At 40.4% G+C, this 24357-nt stretch overlaps 2 protein-coding genes across 2 annotated transcripts in view; one reads left to right on the top strand and one right to left on the bottom strand.

The window, feature by feature from the left end:
* CEP170 (centrosomal protein 170kDa) overlaps window positions 1-24357 on the top strand; it is a 140416-nt gene that overhangs the window by 61039 nt on the left and 55020 nt on the right. The window contains exon 10 of the mRNA XM_006898078.1: window positions 8615-8764. Coding sequence (XP_006898140.1) covers window positions 8615-8764 — 150 coding nt within the window. The remainder of the gene's footprint in view (window positions 1-8614; window positions 8765-24357) is intronic.
* Window positions 19516-20317, bottom strand: LOC102865615 (PRELI domain-containing protein 1, mitochondrial-like). The gene has a single exon (XM_006898069.1). It carries the CDS (start codon window positions 20179-20181, stop codon window positions 19519-19521), a length of 663 nt encoding a protein of 220 aa, XP_006898131.1. The 5' UTR covers window positions 20182-20317; the 3' UTR covers window positions 19516-19518.

Consider the following 24357-nt stretch of genomic DNA (forward strand, 5'->3'; position numbering starts at 1 on the left):
CTCCTGTACCAGTCAGATCTAATCTGATGGTACACAGACGCACATACACAGAATAATTAAAAAAAAAAGAAGAAGTAGGGTATTTACAAAATTCCAATGAAAGTCTCCATGTATGCTTTTGTTTGATATGCTGCTGTTCCCTGACATTTCTAGTTTCAGAATTTAAAACTTTTTAGGTATAATGATCTTGTTATTTGCCATCAAATCAAAACCTACTCATAGCTGACCCTTCAGCAGTTTTCAGATCCTATAAATTACATGAGAAGAGATTGCCTATCTTTATTCTTTGGAGCAGATGGTGGATTCAAACTGTCTGTCCAAGGGTTGGCAGTGCAATTTCTTATGACTAGCCCCCTAAAGCTCCCTTTTAAGTATAATGCAAGCTACTTTCCACAGTGATGGTAATAATATGCTGGCAGCAAATTAAGGTTAACTTTTTTAATAGGCTTGATTTACAGTGCATATACTGATCCTTTATTGTGTTTTCCTTTTTTCTAATTTTAAAATCTAAAAAGTCAAATCAGACACTCTTTCTAGAAATTTTCTTTTCATTACAGAGTGCCTTATGTGGTTCTTTCTGACATCAGCCTCTTTCCCAATTTTTTTTTCACACGATTCCTCAGCTAGAGCTAACAGCACCAGGAGCAGTCTCTAAGTTGTCTGTATTTCCAAGTCCTCTGTGATTTTAGGAAGTTCTGGGGGCATAGTTCATAGTGGCCATGCTACCCCAAAAGCCATGGCTCTCTTGAGGTTCAAACCCACCAGCAACTCTATGGGAGAAACAGGCCATTTTCTCTTGCTAGGATTTATAGCCCCAGTGACCCAGCAGAGGGGTCAGAACCATCTTGATGATAGTGAATTAGATTTTTTAATTCCATGGTGATGGTTTGTCCTCAACAAGTAACCTTAAGGATGACAATTTGATCCTTCAAGCTGCTCTATGGAAGTTAGGCCTGGTGATCTACTTTTTAACAAGAAAACTTAATGGAACAGTTCTACTCTGTAGCACATGGGTCACCCTGAATCAGAATCTAATCCATAGGCATGATTTTGGGGTTTTGGTGTGGTGTCTCATGTCCTGCAGCTTGTTGTGAACCATCGATTTGGAACTGACCCATAAGTGACTCTCTGGTGCGTTCAGAGACAGAAAATCACATGGAAGGTGAGTGCCCATATTTCTCCTATGGAGCAGATGGTGGATTTGAATTGCTTGCCTTTGGAATTGCAGTGCAGCTTCTTACCATCAAGCCACCAGAGCTCCTAGATAAGTGTGTTCTTTACATCAAAAATAAGATGTTGGCTTTCCTCCATTTTGGGGGACTGAGCCCGGTTACCTTCGTGTACCGTCCTCATCTCCTGAGCCTAAGGAGCCCCATCTCTTTAACTGTGAAGTGGAAGGCACTCTGGTGACACAGTTACTTTGGGGAACTAGGGTTTCCTACCATCAGGACTTAGGACCACTGGTTGGTGCTGAACAGAGGTCAAGTTAATATATCAAACGGTTTTGAGAACTCCTCAAGACAAAAGCGAAAGTTGATATATCAACATAAAGATGTACTCCAATGGCTGTGGCAAAGGCGTTAAAACGGGAATGATGTCACCTGCGGGGACCACCCAGCGTGGTGGCATCCATGTTGTTGCCATTTACCAATGTAACGGTCCCACTCATGACTATGTAGTTATGACAAAGAGGGAATACCTCATCAATGTGGCTAAGACGCAAGATGTCAAGAGGTTGATTAATTTCACATTTAATGATGCTGTAGTTAAGGCAGTCATTGATCACTGACCTTTAAAAGTGATTTATGAACAGAAGAGACCCATAGTTTGCATAGACTGTAAAGGAAGTAGAGTCATGTTCTCTGAGGAATGTTCATTCATATTGACAAGCAAGTTGAAAATGTTTTCTGGAGGCTTTTTAGGAGGAGGGACAGAAAATACAGTAGTGAATGTCCCACGCTTTTTAAGGGCTATACAGAGTCAGACTCTCCAGAATACAGGGGACATATCTGACTTTAATACCTTGAGAGCCATTTATGATTCCACTGTGGAAGCCATGGCCAAAGGTGTACACAAAACCGTTAGCTTTCAAAAAGAGAAGCACTTAATGATGTTCCACATGACTGGTAGTAGCTTTGATGGCTCTGTCCTAAACATCCAGAATGCTGTCTTTGATGTAAAAGTCCCACATGAAGACCTCCAAATGGGGTCACAAAATGTGGGCAGCAATGGCAGTGCTCCAGTGGTAAAGTTCAACTTTAAGCAAAGGTCCTATGGAATCTTTAAGAGGAGAAGAGTGCACTGCTTTCACAATGATATCTTGGAGTGTGCAAAATACTTCTTGAGCTTCTATGCTTATTCCAGCCTTAGAATTGATTTACTCTCTAAGGATGTGGCTTTATACAGTGCCTTTGCTAAATCCTTCTTTGAGACAATGACTAGTGATTTCTTAAGGGGTATCATGAAGCTAGTAGAGAAAAGTCTGATATATGCCAACTTTGGCATGTGTGAGATTCGTGACGTTACACGAGGGACTGAATACATAATTGGCCCTAAAGTCTGGAAGGTACTGAGAGATTTTTTAGATAGAAATGTGCTTGATAAGACGCTTGACTCTAATGTGGTAATACTATTTGGAGGGACTGTAAATGCCATTTTTACCATTACACAAAAAGTGGAAAATGGGAAAACTATCTACCTTGCTCTGTTCATTGACATGTCGGGGGGTTATGACTCCCATCATCAAGACAACACTTGGTAGAATGAATCAATTCCAATTATTTACTGGGTATTTAGCCTATGAGGCATGTGTCTCACTGCAAACAAAGAGAAGTAACACGGTTTTGACTGCAAGTAACAACAGTCCAGTGAATACCTGTAGAGACCTTGCTAAGCGTGACACCTCCCAAATGGAATTAGCTGTCAGCTCAGACAACTCAAACATACCCACCACCAGCGGTAGAACAGATGATGAGGACCTGGTGGTGGAAAATACAGAACAATCTAGAAGGGATACAGAGACTAGAAGCACTGAGGAATCTTCCCTCTCGGGTGCCAGTGTAGCAGTAGCTGGCTATAATCTGTTTGGGAGAGGAGATGAAGGTCAGTTTGATACAGGAGGTGTCAATCCAGCTCAAGAAGAGTATCAGGACTTTGTAAGATGGCTCAAGAGTAAACAGATGGTGAAAGAAGATGCACTTGAGCAAGCAGAATTTGGGGAGTAGTCTTCACAGAGAAGCTCCCATAGCTTAGAACAGCCTAGATTTAGTATTGATTTATGTAGTCACTCTTAGATAATTTTCCTCATTTTCATACCTTGTATCCTGTTTCTTTTTCAATTTTTTAGTCTTTGTAGTATCAGCATGTATTAAGAATGATTCAGAACATAATTATAGAGGTTCATTTAGTACCTGTGATGCTTATTTAGTACTTGTGAGCTTATGAACTTGAGCACACGAACATCTAATGCTATGTATGAAGAAGATACATGTGAGATGAGAAGAAGCATTTAAAAAGCCTTAAAATCCTTTCTGTGTCCAAATTGCCATTTGAGATTTTATGTCTTCTCATTGTATGTTGTTGAACAAAAGTAGTCTGGTTTTTGTTCAGGCACTGATTTTTCATCTATATATGTAAACTCATCTCTTTGTTTAATATCGATAAAAGATTCTGTTGTAAGGGTAATTTATCAATGATTCTTGTAGAATGTGTGATTGGCAGACAATAAATACTTCTTAGTGCTCAAAAAAAAATAAGATGTTAACATTTATGATACCAAATCATCACATGTGGATATTCAAAGAAAAAATGTGCCATTGTTCTTAGAATGGCATGAGGAGAGTGGGAGGAAGCACAAGTTGCTTGCCAAAATAGATGTGTCGTTTTGATCTAGCTGGGTCAAGCCCTGGTGGTGTAATGCATAATATATTGGGCTGCTAACTAAAAGGTTGGTGCTTCAAACCCACAGATGACTGACTCAACAAGAGGAAAATGTACAAATGTATAGTGTTGGAAACCCAACAGAGGGTCCCTCTGAGTATTAACCAACTCCAAGGCTGTGGGTTGAGTTTGGATTTAAGCTCAAGGAAACAAAGTAAAGAACACACTTGAAAGGTACTGTTAGCCCCGATATAAAGTCTCCTGGCGTCTGCCAACCCCAGAGAGCCAAGACAGAGCATGGCCAAAAGGGGATGTTCACCCTTGTTTTTGCTAGCAAATTATTAATTGATAATAACTGGCAAATTAAGGAGAGTGAGTTCTGGTAGAACATGACAATCTGACTCAGTCTCCTAGCTTCAGCTTGAAATCTCTAGCTGGTAAGAAGGATATTGGGGCGGGGAAGGGTTGTGAATCAAGTTTGGGCTTTGATTGAAACCAAGTCACAGGACTGGGTAGAGGGGAAAAGAACCATGAGCTCGGTGTTAAATACTGCATTGAATACCTTTGAGAGTAAGTAGATAGTTTTGGTAAGTGAATTTTATTGCTGTTAGGTGCCATTTAAGTCAGCTACAACTCATAGGAACGCTGTGTGCAGCGTCCTATCCTGAACCCTGTCCTATCCTCACTATCCCTAATATATTTGAACCCAATGCTCCAGTCACGATGTCAAACCTTCTTGTTGAGGGCCTTCCTCTTTAACTGACTGTATGCTTTTCCAAGCATGGTATCTTTCCCCCAAAGTTCTAGCCACTCCTCACAGCATGCCCAAAGTATATGAGACCAAGTTTCACTATTCTAGCCTCTAAGGAACACCCTGGCCACACTTTTCCAAGCTATATTATTCTTTTGGCAGTCCATAGGATAGTCAGTACTCTTCTGTCATCCTTAGTCATTGTCCAACTTCCAGAAGTATAGGAAGTAATTGAAAAGTCCATGGCTTGAATCAGGCATGTCTTCGTCTTTAACCTGGCATCGCTAGTTCTGCTTCTTGGGTACAAGATGAAATGACTCAAAACCAAATAATTCTGGTCTCAGTCTTGAAGACTTCTCAGGTTCTTCTGTCAATTGTTAGGTCACATACCAGATTTTATGTGGTGGCAGTGTTGTTGTGTACTGTTGAGTGGGAACTGACCCTCCAGCAGGTTTTCCAAGGTGGTTAGTTGCATGGGAGACAATTACTCATCTCTCTTCCACAGAGTAACTGAGTCAGTTCTGACTTGACAGCTCATGACAACAGAAAGATTCTATGTACTTCGTTAAATTTGAAAAGATTGTTGCTGTTATCATTGTTAAGTGCATCAAATCCACTACACCTCATAGAAACCCTGTGAACAACAGATTTAACCTTTGCCCTGTCCTGTACTATATTCACAATCTCTGCCATCCTCAAGTCCATTGTTGTTGTCACTGTGCTGCTCTTGTCATTGAGGGTCTTCCTTTGTTTCACTGACCCTCACGTTTTCCAGACATTGAGGTTACTTTAAAATGGTAGACATGCACAGCTATGTTTATTTCAGCTTTGTTCACAGTAGTAAAGAGTTGGAAACAACCCAAGTGGCCATCAGCAAATGAATGGATAGAGAAGCTGTGCTATATTCACACAATGGAATACTATGCAGCATTGAAAAATAAGGAACTTATGAAATAATATACAAAATGGATAACCCTGGAGGACTTTATGCTGAGTGAAAAATCTCATTCACAAAAGGACAACTACTGCATAGTGCTACTGTTGTAAAATGGGGCTGACATAAGGGTTGGGGGGAGACTGAGAAAGAGGGAATAAATAATGTATACTGCATTGAAACAGATGAGGGAGAGAATGGGTTAAAAGGGATATATGATTAGATATTATTGTTATGACAGGAGTCCAGGACAAAGGTAGCATAGTGGAATGGACTTGAGGGGAAGGAATTGACTAACAATGAAAGAATTTTTTCTTTTACTTTTCAAAATGAAAAGCGAATTGGGGGAAGGAGTGGGCAACAAGGGATGAATGGAAATCCAAAGTCTCTGTAAACTTTCATGAAAATAAAATTTTAAAAAATTTAAAAAAAAGACAGACAAATGTTCAACATCCCTCACTCACTCATTACTGAATTAGAACTGATTCATGGTTGATCCTCTAACAGGTTTTCAGAGGCTGTGAATTGCACAGGAAGTGATTGCTCATCTTTCTCCCTCAGAGCTAATGGCATGCCTTTGGGTTATGAGCACATCTGCTTAGTGTTGCCTTTTACAAATGTCCTCTGCTCTCTACAAGTATGTGCCCTGGAGTTGACCGTTACTCTTAGTGATTCTGTGAACAAAAGATTGGAACCTGTGTTCCTATGAAACCTTTTGTAATCCAGAATGACAGAAAACAAGCAATTATGATTCATTTATAAAGGAAACATTTTTGAGCAGTCCTAGACCCCTCAAAAATATCTTACAAAATAATACATAAAACCTAAAATAACATTAATATATATAGTGTCAGAATAGTTCACAGCTATAATACTGAGAGTTCTCTCAGCATTCAGATGCTGAATGTAGTCCCCAGAGAAGGACCCTGATAGTGCCACTGTCACTGCTTGCCATGTGCACTGCCTCTTGGTAGCTTGTTGCAAAACAGTCATGGAGCACTAACTCCTTGTTGACAAGTCAGCAGCAGCTCAGAGCTGACCCTCTGGCAGGTTTCAGGAGCCATAAATCATACAGGAGGTGGCCACCCAAGCTTCCTTTCACTTTTCTCATGAAAATGGAAATCTTCTAAATCTTTCTTTTTTTTTTTTTTTTTTAAGTCACCATTTAGCTACAACTAGTATTGACCTAGGACCTTTTAGAAGCAAAATGGTTTTAAGGCAAATTGTCAAAAAGCCAGAGATCCTAAACTTGAGTTAGAGTTCCCTCCCACACGCCTCTAGTTGTAAAGAAACAAATTTAGTACAAATTTAGATGAATAAAATGATTTGCATTGAAAATAATTTTAATTCTTTTTTAAAGACTAAAGCCAACTTGAATAGGCTTAATGAGTTTTTCTTTACTAGTAGTGTAAAGGCAGAGGACATGGAACTGTGTACTCACTTTTAATTACTAGTTTTTAAACTTAGCTCATCCCAGTTAGCTCATATGACAAATGAAAGGTTATCTTGCCTTTTGTACTATCTATTTTCATTTATTACTATAGTTTATGTATTTATTGATAGGGTTATTATCATTTGTTCTTAAAGATAATTTGAATAGTGAATGATTAGATAAAATAGTAAATCCTAATTTTTGAAAGTAATAGTTATACTTGGATGAAATACTACATATTAAGGCCTTCTGATTATAAAATTTGGACATTTTTGTGATTTTTAAAATCTCATACCTACTTTAATAACTGTTGATTTCACTGTTTATCAAATGTTGTTGTACAATGCCATCGAGTCGAACCCAACTCATAGTGACCCTCTGAACAAAAGGCCTGAAGCCTTTCTGTAGCTACCATAAGTTATCAAAGTTCATCGTTTCCAGAGGCATATTGTTTAGGAAGTGGATGCCACCCCTGCTTCAGTAGCTATTTTCTATTTAACAGGTTTTCTAGAAAATGTTATTTTTCTTTTGAGATTGAAATGTAAGCTCTTAGTGTGTTCCAAGGAACCTGTTTACAAATTACTCATTTTAAGGCATAATACCTTTCATTATTGTGGTAATCAGAGCCACAACTACTTGTGATTGAAATTAGTGCTGGGGACAAAATATACATTACTAATAAGATGGAGTACTAAAGCTTCTGTAACCAAACTCTTCTTCAGTGCAGTGGTTGACATCCAAGGGTTGATTGTATTCCAGGAAATGAGTAAGACTCAGATTCAACCCTTAAGAAAGTATGTTGGTCCCTGTATTTAGGATATTTCGCATGTTTTCACGAAGATAACATAGTTATTAAAAATACTGATTAGTGTAATTCCAGTAAACTGAATTTCAAATGAAAGTTTTTAGATAATTATTTTGTTATTGTGTGTGTGTACCATTGAGTCAGATTGCTTGAAATGAGAGTGCCTATCCATGATAAAAGTTTGAGATTTACAGATATCGTACAATTAAACCTATTATTTGGGCCCTTTAGAAAGTACATGTGAAAATTTAACTCACATGTAAATGTTAAACTTTTTATAAGGGAAGAAACAGGAAAAAAGTTAGCTGTGTGTTTATAATTTAGAGGAAAAATGATCAAGTCGGCTTTGATGTTGGTCATTGCCATTGAGTCAGAGCTGACTCAGACCCTCCAGCAGGTTTTCAGGGACTGGAAATTGCACAAGAGGGGACTATATGCTTCTGATATTTCAGCAAGCTTCTCATTAATAACCAATTCAGGGACAAGCTGAAATCAAACTAAAGAGGTACTTTTTCCTACCTCTTTGCCTCAGTGTTTGACCATATTTCTCATTTTTATAAAATAGTTCATTGCCTTTATATTTTAATAAGATGCTTTGTGTTTATATAAGCTGTCACTTTCTTCTTTTTTCCCTTCTTCACACCAGTTGGGTGTTACCCTGTCATTAGAATGTTTTTATTATTATTATTTACATTATCCACAGAAATGAATTTAGAATATTTTAATTTACCTGTGATGCTAATGCTAATATTCACATATCAGTCTGGTACTCAGGCTTTCCATTTTTATTTATAAAATAATTTTCTCCCCTAGGTCTTTGGAGTAGATGACAATCAGGATTATAATAGGCCTATTATCAGTGAAAAACATAAAGATCTAATAAAAGATTGGGCTATCAGTTCTGCTGCAGTAGTAATGGAAGAACGAAAACCACTTAGTACACCTGGATTTCACAGCTCAGAGGTACATATCTGTTTATCAAAACGTTTTCCACGCGTAAAATGTAGATTGTTGTCATTTACTAATGATTTTATTGTAAACATTTGATAGATCTCCCCTTTACAACACTTTTAAAATCCAGATTCTCACAAATTGAATCAAATACTAAAGCAATTTTCATTAATTTCATTTTGTTATTTCTCATTCTGTTCCTTTAAAATTAGTATTATTGGTCAGGAAAATGATCCATTTCAGTAGGTAACTTTTGGGCTGTATGTTCACAGCTCTATCTGGCATGAGATAAAATAAGAACAGTCTTGATTACCTAATGCTGTGTAAAAGCAGTGTGAATAATACTGATACATTGGCATCTGACTTCCACTAACTCCAAGGTGGAAGAATCTCCACCACAAACATCCACTGCACAAAACTGGTTCTTAAGTCGTTGGATATGTCCCCACAGTCCTATGCCTTCTTCTACCAGTTCCAACAGAAACCATCCTTCCCCCTGCTCTCAATACTACTAGACTTACTGATGCTTTACAATGACCACACAGAACTCACAGGCAGCGATCATGACTATAGGGGTTATTAGGGAAGGTCACAGGCTACATTCCAGGTTGGAAACACTCAGTCCAGAGTTCCTCAGCCAGGACAGCCTCTGCTCAAGTGTGTTCACAGGCAAACCTTCCTTTGGCCTTCAGCCTTGAGGCTTTGGGCTGGTCTTATAAAACTCTTTTAAGTCTGCCTATGAAATAAGCTCTTCCTATTAAATATGCCGCCACCAGTAAGCCTTGACACAGGTGCTGGGCTCTGGTTCCACGTGAGCTCTGTTTTATGCCAGCCACCCCTCCTGCTGGTTCTGTGCTTCAAGACTCTGCAGCTGGTGGTACACTGATTGCTCTGTCTCATGCAAGATTATGTGGCCCAAAAAGGTGCACTGTACGACTGATACTTTTCTCTGATGACAGAGATTCTGTTCCCTGCCTCTGAACTTGTTGATATGAAAAAGTGACCAATGCCCTGATAAGTAGTCTAGTTACCTTATTTGGGTTTTGTTGTTTCTTCCTTTGTTTTAATTGTGTTTTGAGTCAAAGTTTACGAAGCAGAATACTTTTTCACTCAACTGTTCATATGCATTTTATTCAGTAACAGTTTCTATATCCACAGTGTATTTGCACTTTTCCCCTTTTCCTTGTAATTTGGCTTTACTTTTTTTAAAATATTTTAATTTATTTCTTTTTCATTTCAGTGAACATCTACAGAGATTTTGGAATTCCATTCATTCATTGTTGCACCCTTCTCCCCGCCTACCCCCCCCTCATACCCCCCACCTCACCTCCCCCCGTTTGCTCCTCTCCCTGAAAAGCAAAACTTTACTTTAATCCTTCTGTGCCCATCTGTGTCATCTGTGTCTTCCCTTTCTTTACTGATATTATGTTGATCAGTATATTATTGAATATTACCTTTCCCTTCATCTATCATAATATATGCCTATTACTCTAGTTCCAATTTTTGCTCCCCTATTTTCCCCTTCCCATGCCTGGTGACCATTCAAGAATGATTCTGTGTGTAAACCTTTCCTTTAATTTTTTATAAAAGTGAGCTTACCTAATATTTGGCCATTTGTAACTGAGTTATTTCACTCAGGTTGATATCCTCTAGAGTCATCCATGTTGTGAAGTGTTTGTGAAATTCTTTATTATTTTTTAGCATTACATTTTACTCCATTGTGTAAATGTGCATGGTTTTTTTCATGCATTCTTCTGTTGATGGACACTTCGGTTGCTTCCATCTCTTTGTTGTTATTACAAAGAATACTGTAGTGAACATGGTATGCATTTAACTGTTAATCTTTTGGTTCTTCTTTCTTTGTGATATTGTTTCTACTAGTGAGATTGCTGTTTCCAGTTTTCTAAGGAAGTGCCAAACTACTTTCTGTGATGGATGCTCCATTTTCCATTCCCATCAGCAGTGTATGAGTGTTACCAGTCTCCCTGAGGAGCTCTGGCTAGTAGTCATGTCCCGGACTAATTGCCCTGGTTTTTTTCAGTAGTCAGGAGGTGGTTGATACTGTTCCTGTTTTGTGGCTAAAGAGAGCAGTATAGTGGTGAGGACCTGCAGGCATGTGGTTCAAATCTATCACCTGCTTCACCAGAGAAATATGAACAGTCTTCTCCCATGCATTTATACTGCTTCTGAAAACCCACTGAAGGATGAAATATGATTCGTTTCCAACTTGATGGTGCATAGCAACAGTCGTAGATTTTGGAGTTCTGGTGGTTTAATGGGAAGGAATTGTGCTACCAACCCAAAGGTATGCTATTCAAATCAACAAGCTGCTCCATGGGGGAAAGATGAGACATCTCCACCCATGTGGTTTATTTCCTCTGAAAATCTGCTGGGGCATCAGCTATGAATTGACTCTGATTCAATGGCATACATCTGTCACAGATCATAAGAATTTATGGAAAATGGCAACAGCTCTGCTTGACTAAGAAAAAGTCTCTCTTTTCCCCTAAGATAGTAAGTAAGCTGTGGTATTTCCTTACTGTTTTTGTTTGCGTCTCTACTAGCTGATGATCTTGAGCATTCTTTTTTCACGTTTGTTGGTTATCTGCGTTGAAGTGGTGTTTTGTTTGTTTGGGTTTGTTGTTTCTTGAGTCCTTCCCCCACTCCTTTTCATATCTTTGGCCCGTTTTGTAGTTGGGATTTTTTTTCTTGTTGAAGTGTTGATGTTTTCTATATATTTTAGAGCTGTGTCTCTTGTCATTGCCAAATGACCTACCAGTAAGAAACTGTAGTGCAATCCTAAATGGTCACTGTTCTTTATGAGGAAAAGGATGGGCAGTCACTCCTGTGTGATGTACTGTTTCTGCAAACCCCTGGGAGGGTCAGCTGTGGGTCAGTTTTGAACTCAACACACAATAGCAAGTCTGTAGGTTATCCTTTTCGTTTTCTGCAGGAGTATTTTGATCATGCTAAGGCGAAACCTACACTTGGACCAGGAGTCAGTCATCAGAACAGTGCAAGGAAACACTGCATGGATCAAAATTGAGAAGGGTGTAGGCCAAGGATGTGCCCTATCTCCATACCTTTTCAACCTAAATGCGGAACAGATTATCTGAGAGGCTGGGCTCTGAGGAGAAGTGTGGCATCGAGATTAGAGGAAGATTCATCAACAGTCTGCGTTATGCAGATGACACAACCCTGCTTACTGAAACTGAGGAGGACCTGAAGCACTTGCTGCAGAAGGTCACAAACTGTAGCCTTCAATATGAATTGAGGCTCAATGTCAAGAGGACAAAGATTCTCACCACTGGGCCAGTTGGCAGTATCATGATAAAATAGTGAAGAGACTGAGATTGTCAACAGCTTTAGTTTGCTTGGCTCCACAGTCAACACTCTTGGCACCAGCAGCCAAGAAATGAAAAGAAGTATTGTGATGGGAAAGTCTGCTGTTAGGGATTTTTCCAGAGTACTGAAGAGCAATGGTGCCACTCTGGATATAGGCCATGATCTTTGTAATCACTTGCTATGCATCAGACAGCTGGACAATGACTAGGGAGGATAGAAGGAGAATTGATGCCTTTGAGCTGCAGTGTTGGAGAAGAGTATTGAATATACCATGGACTGCTAAGAAAATGAACAGGTTCATGCTCGACAGGGTTAAACCAGGCTGCTCCTTGGAGGCAAGGATTCTGAGGCTTCATCTGACATACTTTGGACATGTTGCAAGGAGGGATGGGTCCTTGGAGAAGGACGTCATGCTTGGGAGGGTGGAGGGACAGTGCAGGAGGGGAAGACCCTCTATGAGGTGGATTGATTCAGTGACTGGGGTAACAGGGGTAGGTGTGTCGGAGACAGTGAGATTGACACAGGACAGAGCAGGGTTTAGGGCTGTTGTGCATAGAGTTGCTATGATTCACAGGTGACTCGACAGCACATAACAACAAACAACAACAAAAATTTAATAGGGGAACTCTGATGACTTAGTAAAGACATGTGCCGCCCACCCAAAGGTACAATATTGAAATCCACCAGATGTTCTGTAGGAGAAAAGGGGGAAGTCTCCTCCCGTGTAATTTCCTGCATCAGAAAACCTGCTAAAGAGTCAGCTATAAGTGGGTTCCATGCAGTAGCACATACAGCAACAAGGATTTCCTATTTAGAGGGTCCCGATCATCTAGCTTATTTTTTGCTGATTATGTACTTTCATTTATATCAGACTATGCGTAGATAAGGGCTCCAAATTGTTCTTTGAACTTCAAAATTTTAGATTTTCATTCCTAGGTTTCTGACCCATCTTGAGTTCGTTTCTGTGATGTGAGATGTGAATGTTGTTTGAATTTTCTGCAAATATTGTTGTAGTTCAGTGCCATTGACTCAAGTATACCTCATAGTGACCCTGTGAACAACAGGTCTGAACCGTGTTGCATCTGTGCCATCCTCATCATCTCTGATGCTCTTGAGCCCATTGCTGCACTCATTGTGCCAATCCATCTTGAGTGTCTTCCTCTCTCCACCTTTCCATGCGTGTTGTCCCTTTCCAAAGATTAGCCTCTCATAGGAGCATGCCCAATTTATGTTAGATGACTTTTCATCATCCTTGCCTTTAAGGAGTACTGTAGCTACATGTTTTCCAAACTGTTCTTTTGGCAGTCCATGGGATATTCACTACTTGGTTCCAGCACCACAACTAAAAGACATCAGTTCTTCTGTCATCCTTATTCATTGTCCCGCTCACAGAGGCCTAGCAAGTAATTGAAAAACCATGGCCTGAATCAGACATACCTTAGTCTTCATAATGACATCATTGCTCCTCAGTAATTTGGAGAGATCCTTGACAGAGGGTTTGCCCCATATTTTATGTCTTTGATCTCTTGACTTCTGGTTCCAGGGGAATTAATTGTGGATTCAAGTAAGATGCAGTTATTGAGAATTTTACCCTGTTTTCCCCTCCACCTATCATGATGTTGCTTATTTGGTCCAGTGGTGACAATTTTTGTTTTCTTGATATTGAGATGCAATCTGTATTAAAGGCTGTAGTCTTTAATCTTCTGCAGCAAGCGTTTCAAGTCCTCCTCACTCTCAGCAAGGTTGTGTCCTCTGCATAACACAGGTTGTTGATGACTGTTCCAGTTTTGCAAGCACCATTTATTAAAGAGGCTATCTTTCCCCATTAAATGGATTTCATCTCTTTGTCAAAAATAAATGTCCATAGGTGGGTGTGTTTTTTCTGGATTCCTAAATTCTTCCGTTTGTCAAAGTATCTGTCATTCTACGAGTCCTGTGCTGTTTTGATAACTGTGGCTGTGTAGCTGGTTTTCAGGTCAGCAGTAAGAGGCCTTTTACTTTGTCTTTCTTCAATATAACTTTGCTCATTTTTTTTTGATCATTTTTTTTCTCATTTGTTCTCTTTCCTTTCTATATAAAGTTGGTTGATTATTTCTTTCATGTCTTTGAAAAATTATGGGATTATCTATAGATAAATTTTTCTACCTTATTTACTTACTTTGACTCAAATAATTTTTTTTATCATTTAAGCTATTAGAAAGCTATCTGGTTCCCTTGGTGGGACCACAAACACCTTACATATATAACTATATAAAGTTTAGTAAAACTAAAGCTAGTGTTAAGTAACATTGAATAATCCACTGTAGCACATACTGCTATAACAGAAATACTACCAATAGGTGGTTTTAAAGAAAAAACCAGAAATTTATTTCCTCATATTTTTGGAGACTAGGAAAAAAATACCTTAGGGCACCAGCTCTACAGAAAGTCTCTCTTTAGTTTGAGAGAAGATCTTTATCTTTCTTAAGATGCTCTTCCTTTGTTCTTTAAAAAACAAACAAACTTGGGTTCATTGTGGTAGAGTCAAAACCAGCCCATAGCTGACCCTGCAGTATACTTTCAAAGACATTACATTGCAAGGAAGTAGATTGCCTATCTTTCACCTTGGAGCAACAAGGGTATTTGAAATGCAGGAGAGGCTCCATCTTTGAGGTAGGGATGTAGACTGGGTATGTTGTTGTTATGTGCCGTCGAGTCGCCTGCGACTCATAGCGACCCTAGCCCTAAACTCCGCTCTGTCCTGTGCCAATCGCACTGTCTCTGACACTCCCATCCCAATTATCCCAGTCACTGAATCAATCCACCTCATAGAGGGCCTTCCTCTCCTGCGCTGTCCCTCCACCCTCCCAAGCATGATGTCCCTCTCTAAGGACCGGTCTCTCCTCACAGCATGTCCAAAGTAAGTTAGACGGAGCCTCAGAATCCTTGCCTCCAAGGAGCCACTCGGTTTAACCCTTTCCAGGACAAATCTGTTTGTTTTCCTAGCAGTCCATGGTATTCTCAGTACTCTTCTCCAGCACCACAGCTCAAAGGCATCAATTCTCCTTCTATCCTCCTTGGTCATTGTCTGACTCTCTGATGCATAACAGGTGATTGCAAAAACCATGGCCTGTATCAGACGCACCTTAGTCTCCAGAGAGACACCATTGCTCTTCAGCACTTTGAAGAGGTCCCTAACAGCAGACTTTCCCATGGCAATGCGCCTTTTAATTTCCTGGCTGCTGGTGCCAAGACTGTTGACTATGGAGCCAATCAAACTAAAGCTGTATACAATCTCAGTCTCTTCACCATCCATCCTGATGCTGCCAATTGGTCCAGTGGTGAGAATCTTTGTCTTCTTGACATTGAGCCTCAATCCATATTGTAGGCTGCAGTGCTTGACACTCTGCAGCAGGTGCTTCAGGTCCTCCTCAGTTTCAGCAAGCAGGGTTGTGTCATCCGCATAACGCAGATTGTTGATAAATCATCCACCAATCTTGACCCCACATTTCTCCTCATAGAGCCCAGCTTCCCGGATAATCTGTTCTGCATATAGGCTGAAAAGGTATGGAGATAGGACCCATCCCTGGCGTACGCCCTTCCCAATTTTGAGCCATGCAGTGTTCCCTTCCTCTGTTCTGACGACTGCCTCCTAGTCCAAGTATAAGTTTCGCATTAGAACGATCAAGTGTTCTGGGATTCCCATTCTTCTCAGAGTCAGCCACAGTTTGTTATGATCTACACAGTCAAATACCTTTGCATAGTCAATGAAACACAGATAGACATTCCTCTGGTATTCCCTGCTTTCAGCCAAGATCCATCTAACATCAGCTACAATATCTCTAGTACCACAACCCCTTCTGAAACCAGCCTGGACTTCTGGTAGTTCTTTGTTGATGTGCTGTTCTAGTCGTTTTTGGATAATCTTCAGTAAAATATTGCTTGCATGTGAAATCAGTGAAATTGTTCTGTAGTTTCCACATTCGGTTGGGTCCCCTTTCTTTGGGATAGGAACAAATATCGATCTCTTCCAGTCAGTTGGCCAAGTGGTCGTTCTCCAGATTTCTTGGCACAATTTTGTGGGCATGTCCAGGGCAGCATCTGTTAACTGAAATATGTCAATTGGTATACCATCTATTCCTGGAACCTTATTTTTTGCCATGTCCTTCAAAGCAGCCTGAACTTCTTCTTTCATCACCATAGGCTCTTGCTCATATGTTGTTTCATGAAATTCTTCTGTGTCTTCCAATTCCTTTCGATACAGTGACTCAGTATATTCTTTCCATCTTCTTAGATGAGGCCACTGGGGCTCCCTCTTCTTTGACAATTTTCATATGGAGTGGCATCTGTCTTTGAATGCACCTGTCATTTCTCTTTGCCTCTGTGCCTAATCTTTTTATATCTCAAAGGTGACTAAGAGATAACCTCACACTGATAATGACCTCATTAACATGACAGAGAAAGCCACCTTCCCAATGAAATTACATCTCAGATACCACACTAGAATTTATAGCATATATTTTAAAGAGATGCAGTTCAGGCCATAACAATTATTATACCACATCTGTGCCTTGTAGGCGATTGTGTATATGAAATGAAAAGATAGGCATATCATGCCAATAACATCTTAAGACAGATACAACTTAGATATTGAGATAAATGCCAAAGCATTATTATCCAGGATATAACTAAAATACTGTAAAATTAATTAAGGAGAGCTTGGTAAATCATAATGTGGAAGGGGCTTTTGAGTAAGATGGTAGAGTAGACAGACACCAGTTCAGGATTTTGTCAACAAAGACATCACAACACAAAGATAAGCCTGGGATACCAAGATTAAGAAGAAAGAACTGATGAAGAACATAGAATGAAAAGACAAATGGAGCATAGTACTGTAAGTGGCCCAGTGCAGTCATTTTGAACAAATCTCTATTTGAACTGGTGTCTGTGGAGGTGTCCACACTGGTGGCTAGCTGATGGGAGAGGTGTGGTGTTTCTTCCTGTTCTCCTTTCCCTTCCAGAGATCTGGGTAGTAACTTGTACCCACCACCAACCAGCAGTGGATTGGTGGTGGTCCCTGGCTTTGTGCTGCAATCTCCAGATCCCTGTACCATTACATGCCTTATCCTGGGAACTTACAGGGCTCTGATCTCACAAGTTTCCTCAGGGAAGTGGTGGACTTTGTTGTGCTTGGTTTCAGTCATCTCTTGGGTGAGTGGGGCACCACCTTAAAGCAGTGCACCCTTCCTGGGAACACCATCCTTCGGAGATTTTGGTTAACAAGGATTGTCACACTAGCTATATCTGACTGGGTACCTGCCAGCATCCGCCCCCTAAAATAGCAGAAACATGATCCTTAGTCAAACGGGCTACTCTGAGACCGGTAGAAACTGTTATGGGTGCCCATTGCTCCTCAGACACTTCCAAGCCAGGCATCTTGTCTCCACTCATGAAGACAACAGCACCACAGATAATCCCAAAACAACAAATAAAAACCAAACCAAAACCCCACAGGTCAAGATGAAACAAAAGTCACCAAAGTACCAAATAAAATATCTTTCAAAACAAGAAAGGTTACTGGAACTTCCTCCTAAGGAACTCAAGAAAATGTTAACTAAGTGTTCCATACAGTTTGAGAAAAACAGAAAATGTAGCATTAAAACTATGCAAGACCAAATAAAAGAAATGGAAAATTGGCAGAAATGCAAAGCTACCAAAGTGAAGTCGGAATATTAAAACTAAAATGGCAAAAATAAATAGGACAAAAGAACATTATTAATAAAAGAATGTAACACAAAATTGGAGAACAAATCCCTCAATACTAATCTGTTGGAGAAACACGATAAAAACAAGAAGAAAAAAGGAGAATCTAAGAATTCTGTTAAATTATTCCAAGATTAGTGCTGGAGAAGAGTGTTGAATATACAGTGGACTGCTAGAAGAACAAACAGATTTATTCTGGAGAGGGTGAAACCAGGCTGCTCCTTGGAGGCAAGGATTCTGAAGCTCCATCTGACATACTTTGGACATATTTCAAAGAGGGACCAGTCTTTGGAGAGGGACTTACTTCATGCTTAGAAGGGTGGTGGGACAGCGCAGAAGAGGAAGACCTTGATGGAGAAGTATTGACTCGGTGACTAGGATAATGGGGGTAAATATGTCAGAGACTATAATAAGATTGGCCCAGGATAGAGTGGGGTTCAGAGATGTTGTACATAGGGTCACTATGAGTTGCAAGCGACTTGACAGCACGTAGCAACAACACCAATCAAGAGGAGTAACTTACATATGACTGGAATTCCAGAATAAGAGACAGTCGTGTAAAGCAGAGCACATCATTGAGGATTTACTTCATGAACAATTCCCAAACATTATGAGAAAATAGTCATTCAAGAAACTTTATAAATAAATTTTCCAAAATTAAAGACAAAGATGACTGGTAGCCTTTTGGGGAAAAAAAAGATGGCATCTATTAAGGAGAACAAGTCAGACTTAACTGTGATTTCTAAGTAGAAACCATGCAGGCTAGAGAGATGTGGGATGATAGATGTAAAACTCTGAAAGAAAAAAAATGCCAGGCATACAGTCCTGTATGCAGAATCATTTTCCATCACATCTGAAAGTCAAATTACACTAGATAAATTATTTCCAGATAATTAGAAATTAAAGGGGATTTGTGAGAACTAGACCAGCCCTACAAGAAATTTAAAGGGAGATCTTTCTGGAGCCAGCAGAGACAGATAATAAACCAAAATTAGTATCTCTGATAACACCATTCAGAAACTGATCAGGACACGGAAATGCACAAGATTTGTCAAACATAAAAGATGTAAAAATTAGGAAGCCATTCTCACTTGGGATCCAGAGACAGCCTGGTTTGTTTTCAAGCTGGTGGTGCCCTTGGCCGCTTTCTGTCAGCACCATGGTTCAAGTGCAACAGCTCTTCTTTGGTGTTTCTCGTTCAGTGTCTAACTTTCATGGGCATATGTCCTCTGCAGCTTGTGTGTCCATTACAATACAGTTCTTTTTTTTGGGGGGGGGGACTAACCGAAGTCAAGTTATTTATTGAGTGCCGATTACATACTAGGTATTATTCCAAATACTTGGGACACATCAGAGAGCAAACAGATCCCTGCCCTCACGGAGCTTACAGTCTAGCATTTCCCACTTCACTTGTACACTGACCCGGGCAAGTCTGTGCCTCTCTGTGCCTCAGCTGCCAAATGGGAGGAATATGCAGAATCAGCACAGACCATGGATGACATGCTTGCTGTTCTGTAGATGCCAAACAAGACCCTTACCCCTTGCCCTAGCCTATCTCTTAGGCAAGAAATAGGGCTGGATGTTGATTTTTAACAGAGCACACTGGGGCTAGGAGGTTGGAGCTGGATTGTCTGCTGTGCGATGGTGGTGGTAAAAGGGTTGTGCAGGGCTGATGATGGCTACACAAATTGTTGCTGCTGCTGCTGCTGTTTCTTGGTGGCTGCCTTGCTGGCTAGGTCCTTGGCCTTCTCTGTAGCTGCCAGTGCTGTCTCTTTTGCCTTTTCCTTGGCTTCCTTGGCAGTTTCAACAAGTGTCTTAGAAGGGGCTTCACCTTGTAGCTTGGCCAAGATGTATTCAAAACCCTTTATAGTCTTGGTCACATTGTTTTTAAATCGAGCCAGACCAAATTCCTGGACAGCTCTGGAGACACCAAACAAGCTAGAGGAGACCCAGGCTTCTCGGCGGATTTCGGTCCAACCACTGTTATCAGAGTTCACATAGTAAACACAGCGTTCCTCCACCACCATCAGCCAGGCATGGTTGATGTTCCAGGTGAAGGTGGTCATGGTCTGATTCTGTGGGTCCACAACAGAGTCCTCCAGGATGTACACCGAGTGAGCAACATTGGCAGGAAACAATCGCTCAGCCCAGCGCGGCATCCTGTTGGTCTTGGTCAGGAGTCTCCGGGACAGGAGTTTCTGGTCAGGGGTAACCTCCCGGTGTACTATGTCTTCCGTCAAGACATGTTTGCTGTAGGGATTCGGGTACCGCTGCCAGAAGGCGGCGAACACTTGGTCCCAGGAACTCCTGAGCACGCTCTGGCCCAGGAAATATTTCACCATTGTCCCGGCCGGGAAGGACTCAACACCCGCGAAGCATTAGGAGTGCGGAGCCCAGGGAGGATGTGGAGGCCAGGCCAGAGCTCGGCGCCAGCCCGCCAGGCTCGTTCAATCACCACCGTACCGCGCCCAAGTTTCCGCCGCCATGAGGTACAATACAATTCTTGATTTCTTGATTATTGCTTCCATGGTTGCTGCTTGTGGAACCAGATGGAATGGGATCCGTGACAACTTTCACCTGCACTGATTTTAGCATGGCATTGTTTACTGGTGTGCTTGCTAGGCTTTTGTTTTCTTTGTAAAATGTGTTTGTAGTCTTTGGACTTCAGCAGTGAATACTAGGGAGGTCTTTGTCTGCAAGCAAGGATGTCTGCCTTGATTCCTGACTGAAGGACCACATGTAAGACCACTGAAGACCTAGTGACCTATTTCTGAAGACCATTCACTGAGAGTTCATGTATCACAGTGAACTAATTTAAATCCTGAGGATGGTAACACACTGAACAGCAGTTTGTTCCATGCTGAATGGAGTCACTATGAGTGAATAACAGCTAGTAAAAACAGTATTATTATTGTTATGTGCTGTTGATATGTAACCAACTCATAGCTGACCCTCCAGCAGGTTTTCAGAGACTGGAAATCACAGAGAATGATACTGCTTATTGTTATCTCTCAGAGAAGCAGGTAGGTTTGAAACACCTGCCTTTGAGTTGGCAGCACAACTCCTTGCCATTAGGCCACCAGAACTCCCTGACAACAATGTAGAGAATGTTCATTGACTTCAAATGTACATAAAATTTCCCCATGCAAGGATGCAAGTTTTGTTTGATATCAAGCATTCATGGTATATAGTATTCCTCATTTTATATTGTTGGATTTGATTTGGTAAAATATGATTTCATTCCCCCCATTTAAATTCATGAGGGATATTGATTTGTACTTTCCCTGTAATATTTTTTCTATATTCTATGTCAGTGGAATGTTGGCATCATAAAAAAAACTTAGATGTGTTTCTTCCTTTTATCTTTTCTGAAGAAAGTCTGTGTAAGATTTTTGTCTTTAAATATTTGATCAGATTTACCAGGTAAAATAAAAAGATAATCATGATATACAAGACCATTATTGTAAACAGCTAAAGAGAACAGATTAAACACAGAAGCAAAGAGAAAAGACAGGTGCCTTTAAAGAAAGATACCACACCATATGAAAATGGCCAAGGGAGAGGGAGCCCCAGTGGCCCAGTGTCTACACCTAGTCTGCATCTCTAACTTAGAGATGTCCCCACCTTAATCGGGAAAGAGCTCTGCTAGCATAGTGTGTGTTATGTTGAGCCGTTAACTGGTAGTGTTGGTGGTGCAAACACACCAGCTGCTTTACAGAAAGAAAAAGAAACCATCTGCTCCCATTAAAATTCACAGCCTCAGAAATTCAGTTTCTAGAGCTCTGTTCTGTCCTTTGTCGAGTCAAAATTGTCAGTAAAGTTACTCTTGGACAATTTTTATTTTGGTTCTTAATCTATAAGATTACTAATATGTTTATCAAAAGCAGGCTGTTGTTATGTGTCATCGAGTCTCCTGTGACTCATAGTGACCCTTTGTACAACAGCCCTAAACCCTGCTCTAGCCTTTGCCAATCTTACTGTCTCTGACACACCTACCTCCATTACCCCAGTCCATCTCATCAAGTCTTCCTCTCTTGCACAGCCCTCCCCCCCTTCCAAGCATGACATCCTTCTCCAGGAACTGGTTCCTCCTTGCAACATGTCCATAGTATGTCAGATGAAGCTTCAGAATCCTTGCCTCCAAGGAGCAGCCTCATCTCATCCTCTCCAGGATCAACCTGGTTGTTCTCTTAGCAGTCTCTGGTATATTCAATACTCTTTTTATGCACCACAGCTCAAAGGCATCAATTCACTTTCTATCATCCCTAGTCATTATCCAGCTTTCTGATACATTTTTTAAAAAAGACCATGGCCTGGATCAGGTAAACCTTAGTCTCCAGACTGACATTGTTGCACTTCAGTACTCTGGAGAGGTTCCCGACAGCTGACTTTCCCAGTGCAATTTGTCTTTTAATTTCCCCAGGGGTGTTGATTGCGGAGCCAAGCAAACTGAAGCTGTTAACAATCTCAATCTCTTTGCCATCTGTCATGATGCTGCCAGTCTGCCCAGTGGTGAGAATCTTTGTTTTCTTGATGTTGAGCTTCAATCCGTATAGAAGGCTGCAGTCCTTGACCTTCTGTAGCAAGCACTTCAGGTCCTCTTGAGTGTCAGCAAGCAGGGTGTAACATCTGCGTAACAGATTATTGATGTGTCTTCTCTAATCTTGACGCCATGTTTCTCCTCATAGAGCCCAGACTCCTGATTAATCTGTTCTGCATATAGATGAAAAGATATGGAGATAGAACATATCTCTTGCATGCACTCTTCCCGATTTTGAACCATGCATTTGTTTCCTGATTCTGTTCTGACAGCTACCTCCTGGTACAACTGTAGGTTTCACATAAGTGCAATCAAGTGTTCTGGGATTCCTATACTTCTCAGAGTCAGCCACAGTTTGTTGTGTTCCACACAGTCAAATGCCTTTGCATAGTCAATGAAACACAGAGATTACCCTGGTACCCCCTGCTTTCAGCCAAGATTCATCTACAGTAGCTAAAGTATCCCTTGTACCACGGCATCTTCTGATCCCAGCCTGCACTTCTTGCAGCTCTCTGTTGATGTGCTATTGCAGTCATTTTTGGATAATTTTCAGCAGAATCTTGCTTGCATGTGATATTAATGATATTGTTCGATAATTTCCGTAATCATTTGGGTCACCTTTCTTTGGAATGGCAAGAAATACAGATCTCTTCCGTTCCGTTGGCCAGGTGGTTGCCCTCCAGGTTTGTTGGCACAACATGGTGAGCGCATCCAGGGCAGTGTCTGTTTGTTGAAATATGTCAGTCGGTATGCCATCAATTCCTAGGGCCTTGATTTTTGCCAATTCTTTCAGAGCAACTTGAACTTCTTGCTTCATCACCACAAGCTCTTGCTCATACATTGTTCATGAAATTCTTCTGTGTCTGCCATTTCCTTTTGGTACAATGACTGTTTACTCTTTCCATCTTCTTTAAATGCTTCTTGGATCATTTAATATTCTGCCCAAAACAGCCTGAAGTATTATAATTTGAGCTTGAATTTGTTCTTCAGTTCCTTCAGCTGAGCAATTTTGGCCCCTTTGATTTTCTGACTCCAGTTCTTGGCACATTTCATTTTAATACTTTGTCTTCCTGCATTGTCCTTTGAAACCTCTTCAGCTCATTAATATCTTAATTATTTCCCCCTCCCCTTTGCTTTGGCTTTTCGGCACACTGCTGCAATATTCGCAATCTCTCCTGACATCCGGCTTTGTCTTTTAGTCCTCCTCTGTCTTTGTAATGACCCTGTGTATTCAACATGGATTATATTCTTGATATCCTCCCACAGCTCATCTTGTCTTCACTCATTAGTATATTCAAGGCCTCAAACCTGTTCCTGAGATGGTTTTGAAATTTAGGTGGGATAGACTCAAGATCAAATATCGGTTCCTTTGGATTTGATTTCATTTTCCTTAGCTTCAACTTGAACTTGCTTATGAGTAGCTGGTGGTCTGTTCCACAATCAGTACCTGGCCTACTTTTCATAGCTGATAATTGAGCTGCTTCAGCAGTTCTTTGCATAGATGTAATTAATTAATTCCTATGCATACTATCAGGTGAAATCCATATGTATAGCCTGTGTTTATGTTTCTTATAAAACTTATTTGCAATGAGTAAATCATCGATTGTGCAAAATTCTGCCATTTTATCTCCAGCTTCATTTCTGTCACTACATCTATATTTTTCAATTACTAATCCTTCTTCTCTGTTCTCAACATTTCCATTCCAGTCACTCATTATTATTAATGCATTTTGATTGCATATTTAAGTGATCTCTAACTACAAATGTTGGTAGAAATCTATTTTATCCTCTTTGACTCTGGTTGTTGATGCATATATTTGGATGATACTGGTATTCACTGGATTTCCTTGTATGCTTATGAATATTATCCTGTCATTCACAACATTGTATTTCAAGATGGACCTAGAAATGACTCATTTATTTATGAAAGCAATCCCATATTTTCCTACCTTTTCATCTCCAATAGAGTGGATCATAC

The sequence above is a fragment of the Elephantulus edwardii genome, unplaced genomic scaffold (genome assembly GCF_000299155.1).
Source record: "Elephantulus edwardii isolate Elephantulus edwardi_28Jun2011 unplaced genomic scaffold, EleEdw1.0 scaffold00219, whole genome shotgun sequence".
NCBI lineage: Eukaryota > Metazoa > Chordata > Mammalia > Macroscelidea > Macroscelididae > Elephantulus > Elephantulus edwardii.